At 32.2% G+C, this 25,167-nt stretch overlaps 1 protein-coding gene across 2 annotated transcripts in view; it reads right to left on the bottom strand.

The window, feature by feature from the left end:
- Positions 1-6,916: 6,916 nt before the first annotated feature.
- LOC143252136 (abasic site processing protein HMCES) overlaps positions 6,917-25,167 on the bottom strand; it is a 28,754-nt gene continuing 10,503 nt past the window's right edge. The window contains exons 4-9 of one of the 2 annotated variants that reach the window (XM_076503816.1): positions 19,808-20,026; positions 15,668-15,860; positions 15,000-15,080; positions 9,581-9,646; positions 8,949-9,052; positions 6,917-7,202 (exon numbers count right to left, since the gene is read on the bottom strand). In XM_076503816.1, coding sequence (XP_076359931.1) covers positions 7,079-7,202; positions 8,949-9,052; positions 9,581-9,646; positions 15,000-15,080; positions 15,668-15,860; positions 19,808-20,026 — 787 coding nt within the window. In that variant the 3' untranslated portion in view covers positions 6,917-7,078. The remainder of the gene's footprint in view (positions 7,203-8,948; positions 9,053-9,580; positions 9,647-14,999; positions 15,081-15,667; positions 15,861-19,807; positions 20,027-25,167) is intronic. The other variant, XM_076503817.1, reaches the window with a different exon arrangement.

Consider the following 25,167-nt stretch of genomic DNA (forward strand, 5'->3'; position numbering starts at 1 on the left):
TAAGCTCAAAATATTAAACTTCAGACAGACAGGTTTTAACTGTTAACTTAAATCATTTCTGAATTAAGGTATTTCATATATTTCATTTATACTTTCAGTGCATGGAATAACAACAGTATTACTCTATAATTTTGTTACTAAACAACATGACATAAAATGAGTAGTTGTAAAGCACTATTATCAAAACATTGTTTATCCTATATATGTTTTTGTATAAATGAAAGTGCACAACTATACTCAGGTTATTAGGTTGATATATTATATGTGATAGAAGCAGACTGGCCAATGTGCCATTGTACTTTGGCCTCCTCGAATGAAGTGCAAAGGTCATATATAACTCTGTGCTGGTGGGATGGTATAGGTCCTAACTAGTAATGAAACAGCATGGCCCCCAAACAGGGCCTAGTCCACCTCTGCTACATGTCTATGTTATTGTGTTTCAAATCAGTTTTAACATAAAGGTATAGCCTATATATGTTTCTTGTTAAGCAACATGACATAAAATCCATTGTCCTTTCTCAGGAAATGAATGTTTATGGAAGTAAGTATCCTACATTTTGACAAGGAACTACAATAATTATTGAAAACATTTAAATAAATTACAATAATCAGATCTCTGCTATAACAAAACCAATACTAAATATAATCAAAATAACATACTTCTTCACAAACCATTGATATTTCATTTTCACAGAGACAAGTTTTGTAGATAATTGCAGTCAAACAGCCACCTTCTAAATATTCCATTATTACCTAAACAAAGTTTAATATTACACATGCATTTACTAAAATTTAAGATCCTGACAGTAATCATATATCTAATAAAAATAGAAAAGTTTTTCAAATAATTATTCATAAGGTAGGAACTAAAGTAACAACAGTTCTAAAGCATTCTTTGATATTTACATTTTTATTATCTGGAAAGATGTGTGGTTCATTGAAAAAAATTACAAATTCAATTTCAAGAGTGTTAATGAAGAGTGACCACTTTTCAACATCTTAGTTTTTATATTTTCAATTTTTAATTTTTTACCTCAAAAGACTGTTTATGTTTTTTTAAATGTACATTGTTTTATATATTAGTTACTAACGCTGTGATCTTATATCCAACATTTATAAAAATATAATTTGGATTGTATTTGGTGTAAGAAACTTCAAATTTAATATTTATTGTATTTCACACAAACAAAGTTTACAGTTTTGCAAATAATGCTACATTTAATACAATAATTTCTACAACCACATATAAACTATGTGAACCAAACATACATAGAAGATGGATAAAGCAAAGGTGTAAACTACAGAGTGCTACTGATGTATATTGTGCTGGTGACAGATAGTATACTAGTAGGAACACTGTAGGGAAGTATAAGTTATTTCAAAACCATATATATGGAATCAGTTAAAAATTATTGTGTCTGTAACAAATATGGCTCCAATCTACAGTCTTTTACAAGAGATCTTTCAAGTATTGCTTATAATTACAATTTAAAAAAAAATTCATACCAAGAAGAGTGATACGTAAAATAATATTCTTAAATATGAAGGGTTGCTTGAAATAAACTCACTTAACTAAATAAAGACAGTACCTTAACCTACTCTCTTTAATATGTAAAATTAAGATATTTAGATGTTTATTTCAGCACTGATAATTTGGTGATGATAAATTCTTTTCTTACTTGTTGGTTTAAATTTATCTGTTTAACAGCAACTTTCAAACCAATCGCTTCATCAATGGCTGTATAAATAGTTCCAGAAGCACTAAAACAATAGAACAAAATATCATTAGATCTCTAATGTGCTAGTACATGAACATATTACACCATGCTACTGATAAAATTATTCTACCTTTTAAAAACATAATGGATTATCAGATGTTTCTAATCTTATATTTCTATAAGGTTAAAACTGTATGCTGTAATTAATAATGTAATTACAAAATTATTGACAATTTAATGTTTGTTATTATATGAATGCTATTCTAAAATAATGATAAAAAAATAATTGGTTTAAAGCATAACAATATTAATGGCACTATGGATTATTTGGATAATTAAACCTTGTATGTGATCATGTGTACTTTAAACATTGTCATGGCAATAATGCCATTCTATACTGTAATTTTGTTCTTAATAATTTGTCTAGCTTCCTCTTTAAATGAAAATGTACAATTATTTAGTTTCAATTTTTCAACACTTTCTGAAGTATGCAACTATTTTTGCTGCAACTAAAATACTTATCTTTGAATACAAACTTCTGTTGATGGTAAAATTAAACAGTTGCATTTGTGTCAGGTGAATCAGACTGACCACTTGTTACTCTATGCTTTTTTTGTTTTCTTGATAGGCCAGAAAAGGGTAAGATGTCTGAATATTGAACGTTTCTATATTTTATAATTAAAATTTTAAATCATATTTTCAGTACATCAGGAATATAGATTGGTTAACCAGCATATGCATTTTCCTTCTGTATCCCACATACTGTAATAATATAATGAAAGTTATACTCTTCTATACTGATGATCTATTTCGGATAGGTACGTTCCTCCTTTCACACCAGGGGCGCAGCCAGGAGGGTTTGGGGGTTAACCCCCCATGCACCCAAACTTTTTAGACAAGTTCAGTTGCCACCTGTGAAGTTTCATAAAGATCCGTGATTGCATAGCAGATAATTTCACACACAAAAAATGGTCAAATGCAAATTTCTGATTGAACACTCTTTTAATAGAGCAAGTTTTGTCAGAACTAGAGAAATACAATCGAATATCTATGAAAGGCTCAAATGCCTGTTCGTTCTTGCCAGGATATCTACAACACAGTTTGGTTCACCTTTAATACCACGGTGAATGTATAATGAGGCCAGGCCATTCAATCGATCTTCAGTGGTGGTATTTCTCAAATACGTTTTGAGTCTTCTGAGAGTTGAAAACGAACGTTCCACTGAGCTCGTTGACACAGGCAGTGTGGCAAATACTTTCAACAATTTAGAAATGACTGAGAATATTTCTGCATTGCACATTGTATATGCATCTATGACATTTTTTGGTCTGTTGTTCGCAAGTTATTTGCACCAAACCCTAAGTTAACTTACTGCAGTCAGTGAAGTGCTGTCAATGTCAGCCTTGTAAATATTGACCAACTCTTTAATTTGGTCACATTCTTGTGCTGTAGGTTCTGACCATTCTGTGGTAGATCCTGATGGTAGTAGACACATGAAGTTTGTAAGGAGAGTTTTGTGACTGGACAGACGGTCACATATTTGTAAAAGAAAGTGATCAACAAATGGTACAAATACAACAAAACGAAAGTACTCCTCAGGGCTAGTAGTTTGTTGGTTAGCATGGTACCTCTCTCTTTTAGCCTGCCTTGGCATTATGATGTCAATTTGAAGCTCACTACACAGAGTTTGAGCATCACAGAAAATGTTGTTAAATTCATTGACAGTATTATTTCTGAGTGAACGGATTAAATCTTCCACCATTTCTGCGTGATGCATCGCAGCACCTAAATCAATGTTCTGTTGCTGCAGTAAGTTGTACAGAGGTAAACTGAAGGAAAACAATTTAGCAATGGTAAGTCGAATGACGATGAATTCTGGCTGTGTTATAGAACAGAACAATTAATTGGCTTGCATGGCAGAATCTCTGTCTTGCCAACCCGATATGGTCTCAAGGGCATCTGCAACTGCATGGATTAATTCTAGAAAGACAAAGACTGAACCATGCCTCTCAACCTCCCAGGTGGGGCAGAGACCTTTCAAACTTTCTTTTTTCGATTCAAGTGCTTCATTCTCCACCAAAAGAGCCAAAACGTGCTTTCGTTTGGGTGTATTGAGAAAATTTTCAATGCTAGAAATTACTTCCATGCAGTTTCGCACAGGAACTTCTTTACAAGCATCAGAAATTGCAAAGTTTAGGGAATGGGCACTGCAGTGTACATAGGGTGCAAGTGGGAATTTATCAGTTACGTGTCTCTGGACACCATTGAATTTCCCACTCATAGAGGTAGCACCGTCGTACCCTTGTCCTCGCAGGTAAGCCATATCAATACTATATTTTGTCAGATTGGTTATGATAACATCAGCCAAGTTTGTGCCAGTCACATCATAAACAGGTATAAATTGCAAAAAAAATCTTCTCTCATTGCAACAAAGATGTCATTGGCATGCAAATATCCAACACACAGCAAAAACTGTTCAGTGCCTGAAGTATCTGTTGTTTCATCAGCTAATATTGAGAAACACTTTCCAGCATTAACTCTATTGACCAAAGCATCAAGAACATGAGTATTACAGGCATTGATGATTTTATTTTGAATTTGAGGACTCAGATACTTAACATTCCTCTTTGTGCTCTTAAGGCTTGCTGAAAGCTTGACATCACCCTTTGCCCTGCAGTGCAAAACTGCCCAAAAATTACCATCATTATTGATGGGCTCCTCATCAGTTTCACCAACAAACATTGGACCAGAATCATATTTTCTTCTCAAAGCTAAACCCTGTCTCCTACACAGCAATACAGTATCAATAATAGGCATTAAATATTGCCGGTTCTGTTCAATTTCTTGCTTGTAAGTTGCATCAAGCTGCAAGTGCACAGATGAACTTGTGTTTACGGCCTGTAGAAAATTGTTAGCTTTTTCTTTGCTGTCTTTATGATACTGTTTCAATTCATGTGCCTTGAAGTCAACAGCCTTCTTCCAGTTTGTGTATGGAAATTTCACTAGTTGTCCCAATTTCTGGCTTCCAACACCAGCACCATCAGGAGCAAAAAGACAGCAGTACTTGCAGAAACCACCCTTTGCACCTTGACTGTAGAGTAACCATCTCCACTGTGAAAGCCAATGATGCAGTGTTTGCATGATTGTTAATAGAAATTTAATATAATGAGGAGTCGACTTACCTATTTACCAATGCTGACATCATCAGAATTTTCAACATCCCAGATTAGACCTTAGGTGGTAGTGGCAGCACTAGTAGAAGGCTACGGTGATGACTGACAATTCAGTTGACAATTCTGATTCAACCTGATGGCTGCAACAGATTGATCAGGTTCAGCTTCATGAATGGGTTTAAGGAACCCATGCAGTGTCTTTTGCTTTTTCAAGCTTGACATAGTGAATGATTGTTTTTTGCAACTTCCGTTTGTCAAAGTCACATTCTTTTTGTCAACGTCACATTCACAGTACCATTGGTGCCATCTATAGTGAATAATTCACTGTAGATGGCGCAAATGGTTGTTAGTGCCATGGTGCTGCCGGCCGACCACAGTGCCACTATTTATTTGTGAAGTTAATTCTTGAAATCCAGGAAATCTGAACATACACTGTCCATGTTATTTGAATACAGATTATAGACGCTGTACATGTATGTTGCACTCTCCTGAGTGACTATATATTTTATATGTTGATGACAGGACTGTAGGCCTACTTTGCTGGGCCTGATAACTTTAAGTTACATATTATATATATAGGTCTATATATTTGTTTATGATTAAAACAATAAAACAAACACCTCAGTGCACCATTCTGAAATTTGACAAAAAGGTCGTCTCAGAATGCATAATTCAGGCTTTTCTTTTATGTTTTTATTAAACAATTTCTGGGGGGCATGCCTCTGGACCCCCCTAGCATGGCTTTGCACCTGTGGCACTTGCATCAAGCACTCAAACTACCCACTGGATAACATAGTAATTCTAAAACTGAACAAAATTTTGAAAAGATTACATGCAAATGAAATCCTATAGAAGCAGAAGAAAGACATCCACTGAATTATTTGTTAAATATTAAAAAGAAGCTATCTATGATGAAATTAGACCAGTTGGCTCTCATTACAAAATTGTTTACAGCTACTTAAAATACATAAATTGTCCTATTACACCATATGTATTATAAATTAGCAGGTTTTTGTGTTTAATCTTATGTAACTCATAAATGTATGGTAACAAATAGTTACATTTTCCATAAATGTGTCTTGAACTAGTTTTTGATGAACCTGTCTATATTGCTAATCTAGATATTGAGTCCTCACACACAAATGGACAGTTAAATAGTAATTTAAATTTTCAAATTTCTGACATTTTGTGTGGTACAACTAAACCTGATTTTATTAAAGTATTAAAATTGTCACCAAAGACTCCCTTTTTTTTATGGTTATCGTTATGAATGGCCCAGCATACACAGGTGATGGAGGCACTTGATTGTCAGTTCAAATCCCCATCCTATCAAACATGCTCACTCTTTCAGCCATAAGAGCATTATTATGTGACAATCAATCCCACTATTCTTTGATAAAAGAGCAGCCCAAAAGTTGGCAGTGAATGGTGATGACTAGCTATCTTCCCTCTAATCTTTCACTGCCAAATTTACAAATTTATATTGCATTGGGTTTACTGTTATATATTTATTTTAATATCAATGTTTGTTTTAATTAAATATACATTTAGAAATGCATTCAACTTGTACTGTTAAATGTGTATTGCAATATTCCGGCCTATTCAATAAATTTGTAGAAGATTCTCGAGCATAAGAATCAACAACGTATGTATGTATGTAAATTGAAATATAGAGAATCTCATCTAATAATTATAAGAGGTAGCCATCGCAACATGTAGAGAGACAGTATATGTATCATTGGTTTGCTACAGTTGGTGTACTATAATCCTCAGAACCTATAACTGTGATTAATGCTTATTAATCTGGAAACTACAGATACTTTACCAAGGACATTTAACATTTTAAAAACTATAAACCATTTAACTTCAGTGGATTATATCAGACATTAGTATTTCTACTAAAACATTAGATATCTTCAATGGGAAAAAAGTAATGGTTAGGTGAATTGTACCGATATTAACTCAGAATTAACAATCTCTTGGACCATATTAGCATATTCAGTACACAAATGAAAAATCTGACTAAAAATAAATGAAATAGTTTAATGACTTCTCAAGTATACACGTATAAAACATCATATATGTAACAACCTGAAAATATATTGCATATTCAAACTACACAAAAAAATAATTTTAAAGTAACACAAAGAACAAATATTTCAACTACTTATAATACGAGTTTTATTTTTAATCTAACTCAGATTTTATCTTTTTTGAGGGACTTTGTTCTTTATCTTCATTCTTCACTGTCTTTCTTTTACTTGTAGAAAGCCATTTTGTTATAGTATTTTTTGGTGTAGCCTTACTTTCCCTGGAAAGGCAAAACAAAAATTGTAATATTAAAATCTGATGGAAACAGAGAAGTATGAGAAACTAATGGTATAAAACATAACAGATATAACAAAAGCAAGAAACGATGTCAATTTCTTTAGCACATTCACCTTTTAAAGCCAACCCAAATTCATTTTGTATAAGGCACTACAAAGCTGAAATGAACATTATAAATTTTGGATGCACATACATTTAATGAATATTGTAATTAAAAATAAAAATTAAAGTAGGCCAGAAATAATGTCTGCATTATTTTCTCAAGCTATAAATCCCTATTTTGGCTCCACGTCTACAGTATTTAAATGGCTTCTATATTTCTTCAATACTTGAATGGCTTTAAAGATCTTATGTTGGTAGCAAAGAACTCTAAAAAAGGTTAAAAACTTTCAAGAATCAACTTAAAAATAGCCCTACAACTTTTGTAAAAGTTTCTGTAGTAGTTGTGCATAGATTTTGGTGCAGTATACCAAGATGTCTTTGCTTTAGGCTTCAAAAAGAAATTTGGTAACAGTCATTAAAAACCAGTAAAAAAAAAATGATGAAATATCTCATTTTTTTTCAAGAATCAATATAAAAATAATCCTATGACCTGCACAGGAATTTGTCCAGGTTTGAATAAAATATTCATAACCATTTTTTCTGTAGGCTTGTGAAGAAAAAAAGGACGAATTTTTAATTTTATCTAACAATTGGGAAATCAACTTTTTTGCTCTTATCAATATTTTAGTAGCCTTAGTGATTGAGATAGGTCTTGAGTGTTGTTTCAGGAGCAAGTCTGCTTCTTAAAATGGTTTTAGCCCATATGTTATATATTACAATTTTTGTGAAATTCCTCGTTGATCCCTATTATCAGCCACTGTCATGGTTTATGATACACATACATAACTATATATTGGAACTAGTAATAGAATCAGCTGCATGTTTTGTCTAAAATTAATTTGATGATGAAATATTTTTATTAGATTATTGAATCTATCATTTGCTGTGGCTCACATCTCTACATGTGATAGAGCTGAAGCCAACTAGAAAACTAACACACGAGTCAATCACATTAGCTTACTCGCATGCTGGATAGCCCAGTAAGTCAAGTGTGTAAAACAAGTAAGTCACATAAGATAACCCATATGCTGGCTAATTCAATGCATCTAGTGTATAAAACACAAGTCAGTGATATTACCTGCTTACCCAAACTCTGGTTAACCCACTGTTCCAAGGATATAAAAACAAACTTATCCACATGATAACTAACCCAGTGAGCCACAGATGTAGAACTATGCAAGTCATAACAGCTGCTTGGGTGAATCAGAAGTGTAATACATATCACTGAAGAACTTTACATATGACACTGGTAGTAGAAAACCATTACACCAAAGAAGACACTGCAATGTTTTGAATTTCAAGGGACAAAAAACAATTTTATTTTACAGCCAATTAGATACATTATGAACAATTACCCAAATATAAGCAATTATAATAAAAAATATAAAATAAAAACTTCAATAAAACAAATAACATAGTTTTTTTACAATAACAAAAGCATCAACACACAATGGAGTGTAAAATAGGAACAAAGAAAGCAGCATAATACTATATTTCAAAAAAATATTATCCAATTCTGTGATATTACACATTAGTGTTCACACAATTTTTTTTTACTTTAACATATGTTTATTAATGAAATCATTTATTAATCAGCAGGTATGATGTACTGTTTACTTAAACTGACCTCAGTGGAAGAACACACTCCAACGTGTTGTTTTTAGAACTGTTCACCACAGTTGAAACACGATGCCACTCAAGGTTCTCTGTTGGTTTTAACAAAGTGAGTGCCTGTGAAATGGAGTACAAAGACTACTTCAATGAACAAAAAAACAAGTACTCTTGCAAAACTGTCTTAGGCAAAGCAAGGTTTCAAATACTTCCTTATCACAGTAGTAGAATAAGACTACTTATGATAAATATCCTATCACAGAACCAATTAACACAGAACTGAATTATACTAAATGCTAAAAATAATGTAAGTCTCAAGGAAAAGTCTGTAAAATGAAACACTTTTCACCTTCCACTAGGACATTCTTACTTGGGTATTTGAAACCACTTTTAGACACAAGTTTCTGTTAAAGAACTAAACCTGTTCCAACAGATCTTCCATTAATTATATTTTATACATTACTACTACATAGTTTAAAGTGATAAAGCTTACCAAGTTTGTTTTGATGGAATTCCAAAATAAACATTTAAGGAAAACAGTCTTTTATTCTGAAATAATTAGAACCTACTTTCCTCATGTATAAATCAATGGGACATATAAACTTGTTTAAATGTTAATCGTGGCACAGACAAGTAACCATTTCTAACCTCTTCTGGTGACACATTCTCAGAATCTAACCACATGTTGATAGCCTCTTCTCCATTGAGTACAACCTAAAATTAAATTACAAACTAAATAATTAAACATAAAACTTATAAATATGAAAAAGACACCTTAAATTATAACTTTCAATTGTATTTTGATAAAACGTTTAGGTTTTTTAATGCATTTCAAGAAAAAAATAATTGAAACACCATGTTATTGAGAGCTACAAACAATTTATCATGTATTAAATAAACAAAAGACAATTATATATTTTAAAATACTATGCTAAAACTATATACAAAATCAAAATATTCTAACTCTGTGTTAGCATGCCTGCTCACATCTGATTAGGAAAGCATCCACTGTAACTGAACATCATACAGTTCATCAAATGTAAAATAAGAACCTGTGATATACATATACAATATGGTTATAAAGGTTAACCTTACAAATATGTTATAACACAGAACCTGTCAGAAGTAACAGACAACCAGACTTCCCTATAATATATGATAATCATTATTAATGTTGAATTATTAGCTTCACAGCAAGGACATTCACAAATAATAATAAAGAGGTATAACCTCAGTCATAATAATCTATTATTAAATATTTAATATATAGCCTAAAGTAAGGATTCTAACTGGTACACTTATCTGACTAACAGACAGTACTATATACCACTGTGTGTATATAAACTTTCATGTATAAAACACAAGCCACCATTGTTCTGTACAAAAGGTGTTCACAATGAAATATGATAAAATTCTCAAATGCAATCCCTTATTTATTTAAATACCTTTCAAGTAATATTTTTGGTTTCATTACTTCTAAAATATTGAATCAAATAATATTAAAACTGACAATAGTCTTGTTTCTGACAACTGAAACAAGCAGATTTTAAAAGCTGTAATTTTGCACCTATTATCTTGACGTCCAACATCAAATAGAACTTTGCATATTTATTTTCTTTTGTGCAAAGTATATAGAAATTTTCCCTAGTCTAACTCCATCATGACAGTTCTATCTTCAACTATGAAATATGGCTTCAAGGTGCTCAGTTTCTAATGATATACAAATAAGCATAATAGCTTTATATAAAGAGGGCTACAATTAGTGGAATATTTCTGCAAAAAAGAAAATATCCAAAACTGAAAATCAAATACATAATCTAAAGATACAATGTGAAGCTGGTAACCACTGAAGACAAAAAGAAGCTCAGGAGACCAGTTAAGCTTTCCTGATCAGATGTTACATTCTTCAGACTTACTTCACTCAGACACAAGTGAAATTTAGCAGCTGCTTTACCACTCAACTACAAAAACCACTAGGAAATTATTCAAGGAATTCTTTGTCTACAGACTTTAATTAAGCATGATGGACAAGCATTCAAATATAGACCTGTTTAACCACAATTGGAATTGGTGATCTTAACATACTGATGGAGTTCTGGATTATGCCAAATATAAGCAAATATTCATTCACCATGCTCTTTTTTTATGAATGCTTCTTCATAAACACCATTTACAGTTTGATTTCCATCTACCAACAAACAGAGACTCTGATGTGATTGCACCTTTAAACAGCCTACATATCACTAACCATGAGAAAAGTATGGCTGTTTGAGAAACAATCCAGCAATTCTGAATTTTAATCCCTTCAGAATATTCAATATTATTTAAATCTTCAGCCTGCTAAAACTACTTACAATTGATTCAGTAGGCTAGAAGTGATTAACCAGCAGGCATTACAAAATATAAATAGGTTTAAGTTCAATTTTCAGCCCCTTGGAAAATTGCTCATCATTCATAGTGTTTATATACAAATTTTGGTTGAACTTCACCCAATAAGAGTTAGGGTGCAAAGTAACATGCAGTTTTCTTTATATTTATAGATGCAGCAAATTAGTATTTTAATATACAGTAAGGAGATAGGACCCTTACAAGTTTAGTATGTCTTTTATAGAATCCACTCCTCAATACTGTCAACCTTCATTTAAAAAAAAAAAAGCAAAGCCAAAGGATAATCTCTGAGAAGTACTTCAAGACACCTAGAATTCTACTTTCAGTAAATATCTCAAAAACTTCAAAAAAATGTTCTTCAACGGTTTTAGGCAGCGAGTTGAAATTAGGTGATTGCACAAAATATTAAAGAAACTCTGAATTTGGCTTATATGTGTTTGTTTTACCTTCAGATATAACAAAGTTCTAAAAAAACCTACATTAAAATAAAGTCACCATATTTTGAATTTACAATACAAGATGACGATTCAGTAATCTCCAGTTTATGCACAGTACTGTAAATAACGTTATCTCCAATTCAATAAATAGTTTATAACTGAAAAAAACTTATGGAAATAACAAAAAACTAAAAAAGATAAAACACTTCCATTTTCTTAAGCTTTAATGGGAAAAATTTGCCACACCTATCTTTTAACTGCCATAAAAAAGATAGTAAAATATGATATATATATGCAAAAACGACTCATTTGGGTTGAGAAAATATTTTACATAGAAAAGCGAACAACGTTTCAACCTTCTTCGGTCATCATCAGGTTCATGATGACTGAAGAATGTCGAAACGTTGTTCACTCTTCTATGTAAAATATTTTCTCAACCCAAACGAGCCGTTTTTGCATATATATTTCTCTACAAGTGGGTTTTCTCGACATCACTGAGTAAAATGTGATAATTCATGATGTTTTTTATGATTATCTTTAGTTTCTCAAAGACCCATGTGTAAAATTTTACTCCGTTTAACACAGCAAAAATCATTTCACTTATTATTAGAAATGATTGTGCTAGCTCAAGCAGAGAACTAAATCTTACTTGAAAAAGTCTTATGGTGGATACAAGATATTAAATTAGAAAAAGACTGTGATTCTATTCGAGAGCTCTGGTGGAAACTGTTTAAAATGCTGTAATTCCATTTTTGCTATCTTTTCTCCAATCATAAATAATACATAAATTCATTGTTTATACCAAATACTGTCCAAGGATATTCCTTCTTTCTGATTTTGCAATGTTATCTTCTAACTAATTGCATGCTACTCTTGGATAAGAGATGTTAGTATAAACGTATTTTCAAACATTATGAAACCTGTAAGAATATCCTACACAATAAAGAATGACTAAAGAAACTAAATATAATTAAATGGAAAAAAAATAGACTAGTTTTCTTTCAGTTCATTCCATGCATTACGAAACCTTTAAGAATATCCTACACAATAAAGAATGACTAAAGAAACTAAATATAATTAAATGGAAAAAAAATAGACTAGTTTTCTTTCAGTTCATTCCATGCATTACGAAACCTTTAAGAATATCCTACACAATAAAGAATGACTAAAGAAACTAAATATAATTAAATGGAAAAAAAATAGACTAGTTTTCTTTCAGTTCATTCCATGCATTACTGAAACCTTTAAGAATATCCTACACAATAAAGAATGACTAAAGAAACTAAATATAATTAAATGGAAAAAAAATAGACTAGTTTTCTTTCAGTTCATTCCATGCATTACGAAACCTTTAAGAATATCCTACACAATAAAGAATGACTAAAGAAAGACAAAAGAAACTAAATATAATTAAATGGAAAAAAAATAGACTAGTTTTCTTTCAGTTCATTCCATGCATTACGAAACCTTTAAGAATATCCTACACAATAAAGAATGACTAAAGAAACTAAATATAATTAAATGGAAAAAAAATAGACTAGTTTTCTTTCAGTTCATTCCATGCATTACGAAACCTTTAAGAATATCCTACACAATAAAGAATGACTAAATAAAGAAAGACAAATGAAACTAAATATAATTAAATGGAAAAAAAATAGACTAGTTTTCTTTCAGTTCATTCCATGCATTACGAAACCTTTAAGAATATCCTACACAATAAAGAATGACTAAATAAAGAAAGACAAAAGAAACTAAATATAATTAAATGGAAAAAAAATAGACTAGTTTTCTTTCAGTTCATTCCATGCATTACGAAACCTGTAAGAATATCCTACACAATAAAGAATGACTAAATAAAGAAAGACAAAAGAAACTAAATATAATTAAATGGAAAAAAATAGACTAGTTTTCTTTCAGTTCATTCCATGCACGTACAAGTCTTTCACAACATAAATGTTTAATGACAAGTTTAGAGCACTTGTAAAAATGCAACATTGTATGCTGTTTTGAAAATGTAATGAACAGAAAATTCTAGGTAGATTTTCTTGTTTATTATTACTATGATACATCAACACCTAAAATTATAAATCCAAGAAAATAAGTATGTTGCAAGTTGTTAAAAATTATAGTTTCCTTTTTAAAAACAAATTTTGTACGCAATTTATTAGCCTAATAGTGAAGATTTTAAATAGTCAAATAACTAAGAAACAGAACTACAATTCACCAATGTGTAAATACAAATTCCCAATACTTAAATCAGAGATCACTATGCAGGGTTACCCAGAGTAAGTGCAGAGGACGAAGAATGTGTGAAGAGTCCTGAGAGAATGAATCGATGTAAATATAAAATCTCTATACATATGAAAAGTAAATTAAATTACTGTTTTTGTTCTTTTTAAGTTTTTATATTAATTGTCTTTAGTGAAAATTATGCACAATTCCAGAAAGCCTGGAAATGGGTGTTGGACTGAATGTAAAAAAACTCAGAGGAGACTGATCCTACAAAGCATGCAGTGTAAATAAAGGTATTAAATGGAATTCTGAAACTGAAGATCAGTGATGTGATGAAGGTAATTATAATAGTGGTAAAAATGGTTGCATAAGAAAGAGAGTCATGGCAAGTGACCTATACCACCAGCAGGAGTACAGAGCTGATGTCCAGTTCTCTGATGCTTGTGTAATAAGTTACATTAAATATAAAAGAATGAAGAATCATCAACAAGGAAAGGACATTTTAGTATTTACCTCAAAATGATCACATGTGCCAGTTCTAACTATCAAGTACAGCCTAGTCTGATTTAAAAAGACTTTTTTTTTATTCCATTAAAAAAAACTGTAACTAAGTACTAAAGTTTTGGGGGTATCAAATACATTTGTCATACTATTTAGATACATGTAAGTTACTATTACTGTAAGTATAAACCATTACATTTTCTGAAAACAACTAGAGAGCTCTTATGTACCAAAACAACTTCTATACACAAGTCGTTTATTTTCTGTTTTTAATATCCATAATATCAAAACTATACATCATAATCTGATACAACCTGTAGTAAGTTGTAAATCATTTCCAAAGTAAATATCTCCACTTTTGAGAGCTCTCGAATTTCACGTTTGGAATCATGCATGCTCATGAGCCTAACGTAACCACGTCAGCTGTGCATATAAATTACTCTTAATTCTAATGTTGGTGTCATAGCAACTCAAAAATTAAGATCTTATTTCAGCAGTATCATACTTACTGGCATCCTGTCATGAAGCCATTTCATTTCATTACTAGCATCAACAGTAATGATCGTGAAGCTGTACAGCAAATGGCCATCCTACAAAATGTACTACACAAAGGTTACTAACAAAACAAAATAAGACAATGACTACAATAACATGTTCTTGTGTGCATTAAATATTTATGACTTGTTCAACACCTTCATAAAACTGACTTTTCATTACTTAAAATTTAATTTTGCTTCACAAGAATTTTTTTCACTTCTCAAAATGAGAAAATACTGTAATAATTCACTTTCATTTTTAAACTTCTGACACGATAAAGTATCATTCATATTTCACACACACAAAATTAAACAATCAAAACAGTCCAGATGCTTTGGTGACAGAATCTACTAACTAGCAATAACAGACTTTATTTTAAATAATTTAAATAAACAATAATCTAAAACTTAATATCTAATAAGCTTGACTGAGTGAAGGAGGTAAGCATAAAAAAATTCAATATTTGTGGGTCATGTACAGATACAATAGAGTCCAATGTTATACATATATTTATCAATTTTAACCTTAGTTTTATTTCTGTATTTTATTGTAAAATTTATAGAATCTAAAAATTGTATTTCACAATCTATATTTCACTCTGTAAGAAACTTAAAAGAATTTCCAAACAAAGCCTCTGTACTTTTGGGGACTTCCAAATGTCATAAATTCCAGCTATAGTTAGCAACCTTGGTCCTTTCCATTCTCCATCTACATCCCAGAATTCTTCTTCCTCACTGGTCCACTTACGCTCACTCATGCTTAATTTTTTGGGTTGAGGAAAGTAGATAAAATATGGTTCTTTTTGGCCATTAACTTTCTTCCATTCAAAAAATCTGTAACCAAATACTACATTTTTATGGGCACCAAATATACTTGTCATATTATTCAGATACTTGTAAGTTAATGTTACTGTAAATATAAGCCACTCATTTTCTGAAAAGCTTACATCAAAATCAAAGTAACTAGTAGATATGCTATTCATATTATAATTCAGTTATGAAAATTCTAAATAAGGAAAATGTATTTAAAAAAAATAGTAACTTCTCTAAAAAGTTTTGCAAATTTCTAAAGTTTTAGAAATTCAGCAGCAAATATTCTACTGGTCCTGATGTTTGGAATCGTGTAAGCTGATGAGTGTAATTCAGCAACTAAATACAAACAATGGAAAAAAAATTCAGCATACATGTAAAGAAAGCATGATGTTTATTTGATGGAAATAACTTTCTTAAATTATTATTTTTATACTTTTAAAATTTTTTCAAAGCTTTCAGATATGAGAAGAGACCAGACTGAAAAATTCTAGATGTTAATGGCAAACATAGACAAGTCCACCATGAACTCAGTGTCTATTTCTGGGACTTATAACAATAATAATAATTAAAAATAAATGAAAAAGTTTTCCCATGGCATATTCAGGAAAATTTTGTTTTCATCCTCCAGTTTAGCTCCTCCTTCCTTTATATCACAAATTTATTTCGTTGGATTTGCATCCATCTCTTGAATAGTCAATAGCATATCTATAATGTGTGAACTGCCAACAGGCAGGAAATTTGTCTTGATTATAAAGCAATTATGAATGCAAAAATTAGTATGTTGAGGATTTTATACAGTAGGTGATAGTTTCAAAAAAATCCTAGTGCCCAAAAATATTGGTCTACATACAAGTATAATGCATTAACACAATACTGTGTAACAGTATCATGTAACATATTTTATATGATATTGTACCTTACACCTGAAAACTTTTTTTAATTTTGACTCACACTGTCAACAAAACATATCACTGAAACTATCCAATGGTCTTTTATGCATTGTAAAGCACACATCACTTACCATAATTCTCCACTCTCTCATCACCCATGTGACTTACCGTGTAAATCAACAGATCATACACAAACTGTTTTCCTATCATAATTTAGATTTTACTGAAAGTTGCAGCTGTGATGAAATTTCAGTTGTGTGAAGGTGGAAGGAAAGGTATTTCAGAGGTAAATACTGTTTGAAATTTATTTGAATTCTAGAAATGTAAAATCAAATTGGTGGATCTATCTTTGTAATAATAATAGTCATAATATGCAAAATATGAAGGAGGAGGTAACCCAAGAACATGAAAAGAAACAGAAATATAAAATTACAGGCTACAAGCCAGGGTAATGATAATCCAGACTTCAAAAAGTATATAGTCAAGCAGTCTAAGTAGACCCAAGAGCCAGAAAAAAATCTTAGAACTGGATTGGAGGGAAAATGAGAGAAGCAAACCAATCTTACAGAAAAACTAAACTTAAGAACACTAAGAAAGAAAGCATTATTCACAGCAGACTACCTCAATGCTAATGATGCTCTTTAATTCAAACAAAAGGGTCAGTTTTGTGAGTAGCAATGGTATACTGAGACTGTGGAGCCAATAAGGGGATATGAGTATGTTTTCAGACTATCTGCTGAGTCCACCGAGAGAAATCAAACCCCTGATTTTAGCATTGTAAATCCATGGACTTACCGCTGTACCAGCAGGGTACAAGGGGTTATATGGGTGGTGGAATAAACAAGTAGGATCAACATGACCTTCTAATGCAGTAGAAAGTTCTCAGGAGAGCAGCCCAGATGTATATTATGGAAAAAGAAATACTGTTTTGTTTTCTTTTAGCAAAGCCACATTGGGCTATCTACTGTGTTCACCAAAAAAACCAAACATTGTTAATCTGCAGACTTACCACTGTCCCAGTAGGGAATGAAAAACAATACACCAGAGACTCCTATTCATCTTTATCAAAAATGACCAATGAGTCACACAAACAGCCAAATAAGTGAATACTGATGTTGAACTTAATGTTTCTTCAGAGTTTCTACTCTTGCCTCTTTGTGATGCCAAGGACAACAGAATACTGGAGTCTGGTCTTCAACCTATTCTGTCTCATTTTTTATCTAGATATTCCTCATTCATCATCCAAATACCTTCAGAAGATAAGTTCTCATAAATCTGCTCATCTACTATCGTGATTCACCCATCTTTGTTTTTCATATGGTGGAGTGAATTCTCAGTTGATGTCCTCTATTGATGACCTGGCTTCAGCACTTTATGTTTTCAAAAGTGCAGTCAAACCAACAACTGGTCTTTTACACACACTTAGTGTTATTATTACATGAATAATTAGAAAACTCTTGCTCAGTGATTGCCTCCCACTAAATTCACCTTGCAGTTAATTTCTTCTCTGAAATGAACTATTCATATGATCAAGTCTTAGCTAATGCCTACCTAATATCTCTTTCATCTGAAACTGAATATTAAAACTCTCTAAGAAACTCTTCACCCACATCCTTTGGCATTAAAATCCCTTAAGTTTCAGCTGCACATATTTCTCCATTTACTTAATACATACTTTCTGATTTTGGAATGATGGCTTCTCTTTATATGGCAATTCTCATGAATCATGCTTATTTCAAATATCATCATTGCATTCGTGTCTCTTCATGAAGTATATCTCAGTCCTATTGTCTATTGAAATTTCTCCTCTTTTCTTTATCACCTCCACGTGTGTAGCTTATTTGCAAGTTTTTCATTATAGCTTCCCCCTTTTCTTCCACCTCCTCCACGTTTGGATATTTATGCCAGTTCCTCTCTCCATGGCTAAGGTAATGTGTTTGGAAATCTTTTCCCATGAGGTTCATATCCAATTCTCACATTATTTCTGTCAGAGATTTTGGCTGTTACAAATAAATATCAGGAGTTCCTACCCTTGTTACACCATCTAGGTGTTTTTGGAGTTCCTAGCACTTCAATTATGGTAACATGTACCTATAGGTAAAATGGGACTCAGCTTCACAACTTGTGTTTGTTAGAGTTTTCCTGTTTTTTTTTGGTCGCATTCAGATCATCTTTATCTGAATTGTTATTTCATAGAGAAAAATGTTTTCTCTATTCCTACTTTCTTCAGTTTTTCTTTCTTGAATGTTGGCCACGATCAACTGTCCCATTTTCCACGCTGACCCGCTCCACCACAATTTCCCCCTCTCCTCACCTGTCTCAGACAAATCTTACTATTTGTACATCTTTCACAACCACATTTGTCATCTACACATTTGCACCTGGCTGATTTGCAATTTTGTAAGTGAAGTTGACTTCTCTTCTTAGGTAGCACAAGTTTTATAACATTCTTGCAAAAATACCAATCTCACTGATATGTCCGCTGAGTGGGTACCTGAAGAATTTGATCTCTTCCTTTCTCCAACACCATAATGGGTTACCTAACCTATTTTTCATGCACACCTTTCATCAATAGGAATTTCTTCTGCCGCTGTTGCAGGCTGTGGAATTATACTCTCAGTTGCATTTCTAATTTGGACTTAATAATATGAATATTAAGTAGTGTATGTTAATTACTTATTCAATTTTTTTTTTATTCTACAAGCATATTTTTCTTAACTTAAAATCACACTATAATGGAACTCTTGCTTATATGTATGATATTGGAAAAAACTTTATTACACAAAATCCAACCACCCCAGCTTTGCAAAATTTTTTGTCTTGTGTGCATGTAGATTTGCAATAGGGGTCATGATTGTCCTGTTTTACCTCTATTTCCCATCATGAATATGTCACATGCAAATCTAATGCACTGATATCACAGGTAATCAGCTAGTACAAATAATGTTTGTGAATGAAAATGTTTTATAAACACATACAAATACATGTAAACAAACTATACACATTAAACGTAAGAGGTGATCAAAATTTATTTGCAGAAATTAAAAAGAAGTTAAATGCTCTCATGATAAAACATACCCATCTGAAAGAACAACACATCGTTGGCCTTTAGAAAATGCAACTCTGTATGATGGTTTCTCCCTGATGCCATCAGCACGACAGTTAAATGTTTTGTAAGTTGTGTCCATAGGGTTACCCTTATGCCAAAATGGAACAAGACCCCACACCATTGGGCATACAGATCTCACGCTGTTCTCAGTTTCATTATCCAAAGTACTTATAGTTGCTAAAACAGGCCTAAGAAGAAGGAAAAAATGTACTAACAGAAGATAATGCAGATGAGGTATCAAAATAAATAGACGATACATTAAAACAAACTGAAAACAATGTATTCTTGAATTCATTGTATTTCTAAAACTATCCAATTTTGATTCATATACTTGGTGTTTTGAGAAAAGTTTGTTTGACCTTTAACCCCTCCTAGGCTTTTGCCTTTGAAGTCTGTTTGTTTGTTTTTGAATTTCATGCAAAGCTACACAAGGGCTATCTGCACTAGCTGTCCATAATGTAACAGTGTAAGACTAGAGGGAAGGCAGCTAATCATCACCACCCACCAACAACTCTTGGGCTAAACTTTTACCAATGAATAGTGGGATTGACCATCACATTATAATGCCCCCACAGCTGAAAGGGCGAGCAAAGTGTTTTAATGTATTTTGTAATATATTGTCATGTTTCAATTGTTATACATGATATATTTATATAGATTATACTATTTAGAAATAAGTTATTAAGCTTATTTTTCTTAAAATACAGAACAATAAACAAAGTAAAGCAAACAATTATCCCTTCTAGCTACAACTTTTGAACTCGGTTGCTAAACCTTATAAAATTTCACAAATGGACAACATGAAATAAAATACTTTTTCTTTTAGGTTTACTTATACAGCTGAATAACCAAAAAAAATTACAAATTACTATATCAATACCATATTTTATATATTATAATTCATATGGGTAAACATTAACCGTGTAATGCTTGCTAGCCATTTCAGTCCATATGAAATACAGGGAGTTTGGAAAGTCACTGTGCAGTTTTGTAACAGCATTCATTCAGCCTATTTCAAGCCAGCAACTGATAGCGGTGTTTAGAAACAAAATAAGAAGGATCCAAGCCTGTATTGATGCCAAATGGGGGTAACTTTCAACATTGTTTATAATTTTCATTCATATTTACCTCCTGTATTCTATATATTTAAACATGTTTGTGAATAAATATACAAGTGCATAGTGACTTTCCAAACACCCTGTACTACAAATACTAGATTCAAATAATCTGAAAACAGTAATTACACCACATTTGTTAAAAAAAAAAACTACTGTAATGCAGGTTATCTTCACTCTTTATAGGTTTAATGCAAATTATTCATATGTTACACATTCACTCCCAGAATAAAGTTGATACCACTAATAAATTCAATATAAAAAGTTATCACCACTGCCAATGCCAGCAATTGAAACTTTACAATGTGTGTAGGAAGTTATATAAACAGGGTGTGAATTCACTCAATTATCTGATCCCCTACAAGCAACAACTATGAGTCAATGTCCCATAAAATTACAAATTATTCATATTTATATTTAAACAATAAGTGTCATGAAACATTCAACCAATTAAATTAGTGTTTCTAATTATTACTATTTTCAATTATTCCAACTATCCAAGAAACCAAAATATCTCTAATATGATTTCTCATTATATTTTATTAATTCAAAAGTTGTTTAAATTAATCTTATAGTGTCAAAACTACAAAAATAATCAACTAATTGAAACTCATTATTCAGATTTTCTTTTGAATTATTCCAATTATTTAAGTCTGACAATTAATTGATCATAATATTCCACTAGCTGCCCAGATCTAATCCTGGACTGATAAAAATTGGTTAGGGATGAATGGATTTGGAAAGTTGGTTATCCCAAACTTTCAAAAAGCATTGTAAAGAAATGAACCTAAACATCATAATAATTTAAACTTGCCAATTACCTGTAATGAAAGTTTTGATGTTCAGAAGTTAAAGGGGTTTTCTGGTGAAGTAGCACTCGAAGATTGAACATGCTGATTTTAAAAGTACTTTCCAAATCATTAGAAACCTAACAGTTTCTTATTGTTACTTGTAGCCTTTTTCTCATTGCTGGTAAGAAGTTAAGATCATTTTACTTTTAATAGAACATCCATATTTCTCTACTCCAAAAATTCTGATAACTACACCTATCACTCACTGGTGCAGCAGTTGACTATGGTACGTTATGCAATGACATTCAACAGTAATTCATTATCAGTTGTGCAAGATTTTTTAAAACTGAATTACATAATTGCTTGATTGGAAAAAGCAACACAGGAAAAGAAAAAGATAAATATGTTAATAAATATAAAACTTGTGAAAATTGATTTAATATGAAAAATATAACTTTTGGTCAGTAATACATATTAAAAATCATGTTTTACATACACTGTATTTTCGTTACAGATAACAATGCAATTAAAATATGAGTTATTCAACTTGTATAAAACCAGTTTGTAGACATTGCTTTCTATCTGTTGTAACTTCTGTGGATTAAACAAAAATAACTTATGAAGGGGACAAGTACCTTCTTTCTAACTTTCACTTGTCACAGTGGACAAGAAAATTAGAAGATATTATTTTCAGATTGGGGAGTGACAAGAAAGTAAGCAACACCAAAGTGGACAAACATTCTTCTCCACCTGAAGAAGTCTGAAAGGCAACATCCAAGGCTCAGATTGATGAAATCATGTGTGTCTTACTCAGTGAAACAAAGCCCATACAGGTTGGAATTATGAACATTCGTCCTTGCTCACTTAGTTGCCTCTGGAATTATGGAAAAAACACAGAACACTGTACTCAATCAAGGATCTAGAATGGGACCACTCTGTATTCAGAATTAAAAAGAGATAGTGGACCACCTTCCATGAACAATGTACTATATTGATATTGATCAAAAAGAAGGGCTATGCACACCCCAACCAGACAGCTTAGTGTTAAATCTGATGTGGTATTACAAGTAGGCTCTCACAGATGTTGGTGTTTCTTCTACTAACATCTGAGAAAAACATCCAAGGACCCAGGTAGGAGGGCCTCCAACTCTGTCCTCTTTTCCAAGAGTGGTAAAAACACTCAAAGACTCATGAGGAAAATCCTCTCTCTACCACCTCAGTGACTGGAAAGTGGGTGAGGTAAGGAGTCCTTAGCTCATCTAACAGAATCTGAAGGGTAATGGACATTTGGAAATCCTAAGGAACAATGAAATAGTTGAGCCACTTTCCCTAAATGTGTGAAAGCAAACTGACCCCATTTATTCAATCAAATGATCAAAAGAGTTTGAGCATAATCCCATTTAGCTTTACTCATGACAGTCCATGAATGGCAATTCAGAAAAATATGGAAATACCATCTAGTGAGCAACTAGATGGTCTTATGGAACATCTAATTTCTACAGAGCCTATTGCAACTGGTAATGAAATGTATAGTTAAATTAGCTGCTAGTGTGGAAATAGTGTGGAAACAATGTGGAATTCAGTGAAAAAAAGAGGTAAGGGACTCTGGAAAGTAAAGAAGCAAAAGGAAGGCAAAAATAATCACTCCTCTTTATAATCCAGTAGCTTTTGTCAAAATGTGATGAGATGCAACTCTAAGAAGATTCCTCACCTGTAAAGAAAGTATAGAAAAAGTAATATGGATATTTGGGAATCCACTTCATCACGATAAATCTCTGTAAACCAAAGAATCCCCACGAATACAGAACTGAGTACCATTACCTCCTAACAAGTTAGTAAAAGCCACATAATTCCTAAGGGCTTTGATGGGACACAACAAATGATCAGTGTTAAACTGGTCATACAGATGAGAAATAGTTGGCAAAAGAATTGATAAGAAGGATTTATCCCTTCTCTGGCTGCCATAGAATTAAGAAGAACTTATCAGGGTATAGTATGTAGTATGACCAAAGTGGAATATTTGTTTGAAGTTAAACACAAAGCTATATAACAGGATATCCATGCTCTGCCCATCACAAGTACTGAAATCCAGTTTCTAGTGGTGTGAGCCTAAAGTGAAGTGATGAAACATCCAGTGCAAATGTAATGAAAACAACTCTGACCTACTGTATTTACACATCAACAGAAACAAAAATACCCTTTAAGGGAAAGGTGATATACATGGTAAATGAGACTAAAGGCTCGAGCAGATGTCAAGAAATAACATGTAATACCACCCTAATATCCTAATTGATAGGAAAGACTATTTGGGAAGAAGGTTGCTAAATAATGAGAGAAAACTGGATAGCACCAAGGAGTAAAAACTGTTTCAATGTTTAAAATAATAAAAAGCAGTTGATAAAGCTACAAATGAAATTCATCACTCCAGGAAAATAACAAACTAAGAAGCTGATGTGAAGGAAGTGAGCTCCATGGAGAAATAACAAAAGTTTGAAAACAAAGGTCCTGAAAATCCATGCTCCCATGATGAAAAAAATTTAAGAGACCACTTTTGAAATTGATGGAAGGAATCACAAAGTAAGAGTCTGACTGCTCATTCTATAACCTGGAGACATGTTGGAATTGGCCAAGCCCAGCTTAAAACACCAAAATATTCACACAACCCTGCAGAAAACATGTGGTGTGGATACTAGACCAAAAGATACATCTCTGATTAGCAGAGCCTAACACCAGTGCATGAATGCAATGGTAGAATGAATTCACTAGAAATACATCAACAAAATCAAACTTGGTCATTCATAAACCTGGTGAAGAATGCCAAAATAGGTAAAAAAATGATGGAAGAACTGAAGAATTGGTTGAGATGAGAAACATTTATAGTCATCCAACAATCTCCTTCTGCCTCTGGCATAACAAATAAATGGAAATAAAATTCCTGAAGAATGAGATTGACTTTCACTACCACCCCCTTGAACAATCCCTCTCTGATACCCTTGGAATGAAAATCCATGCTCCACTGATCAGTTAGGGGTGGAAATGCTACAGATTGGGAGAATAATGGAGGTGAAAAAGTGAACAGAAAGACCAATCCCTACACCAGAACCTGAAGTACCCATGGATCTGCAATGAAGAAATATTATGTGTTCATCACATGTTGTAACTACATTCTTACAGACCCCAAAACCTATAGTAAACAAATAATCTGAAAAACTGACCAAGGTAGAAGTCAAAAGAAGACCTCATTCATCTTCAAGTTAATGTGAGAACCCTTGAAAGGCTTCCAAAAAATACTTAAGAGCAAATAAGGATCAAACAAATACATAAACTGTGATCTGTTCAAAGTGATCAAAGGATTCAGTCTAGAACTCTACTTATCCAAAAGCAGATCTAGCCTGTGGAATCAAAATATATGTCCAGTGGGCA

Source organism: Tachypleus tridentatus, chromosome 6 (genome assembly GCF_004210375.1).
Source record: "Tachypleus tridentatus isolate NWPU-2018 chromosome 6, ASM421037v1, whole genome shotgun sequence".
Classification (NCBI taxonomy): Eukaryota; Metazoa; Arthropoda; class Merostomata; order Xiphosura; family Limulidae; genus Tachypleus; species Tachypleus tridentatus.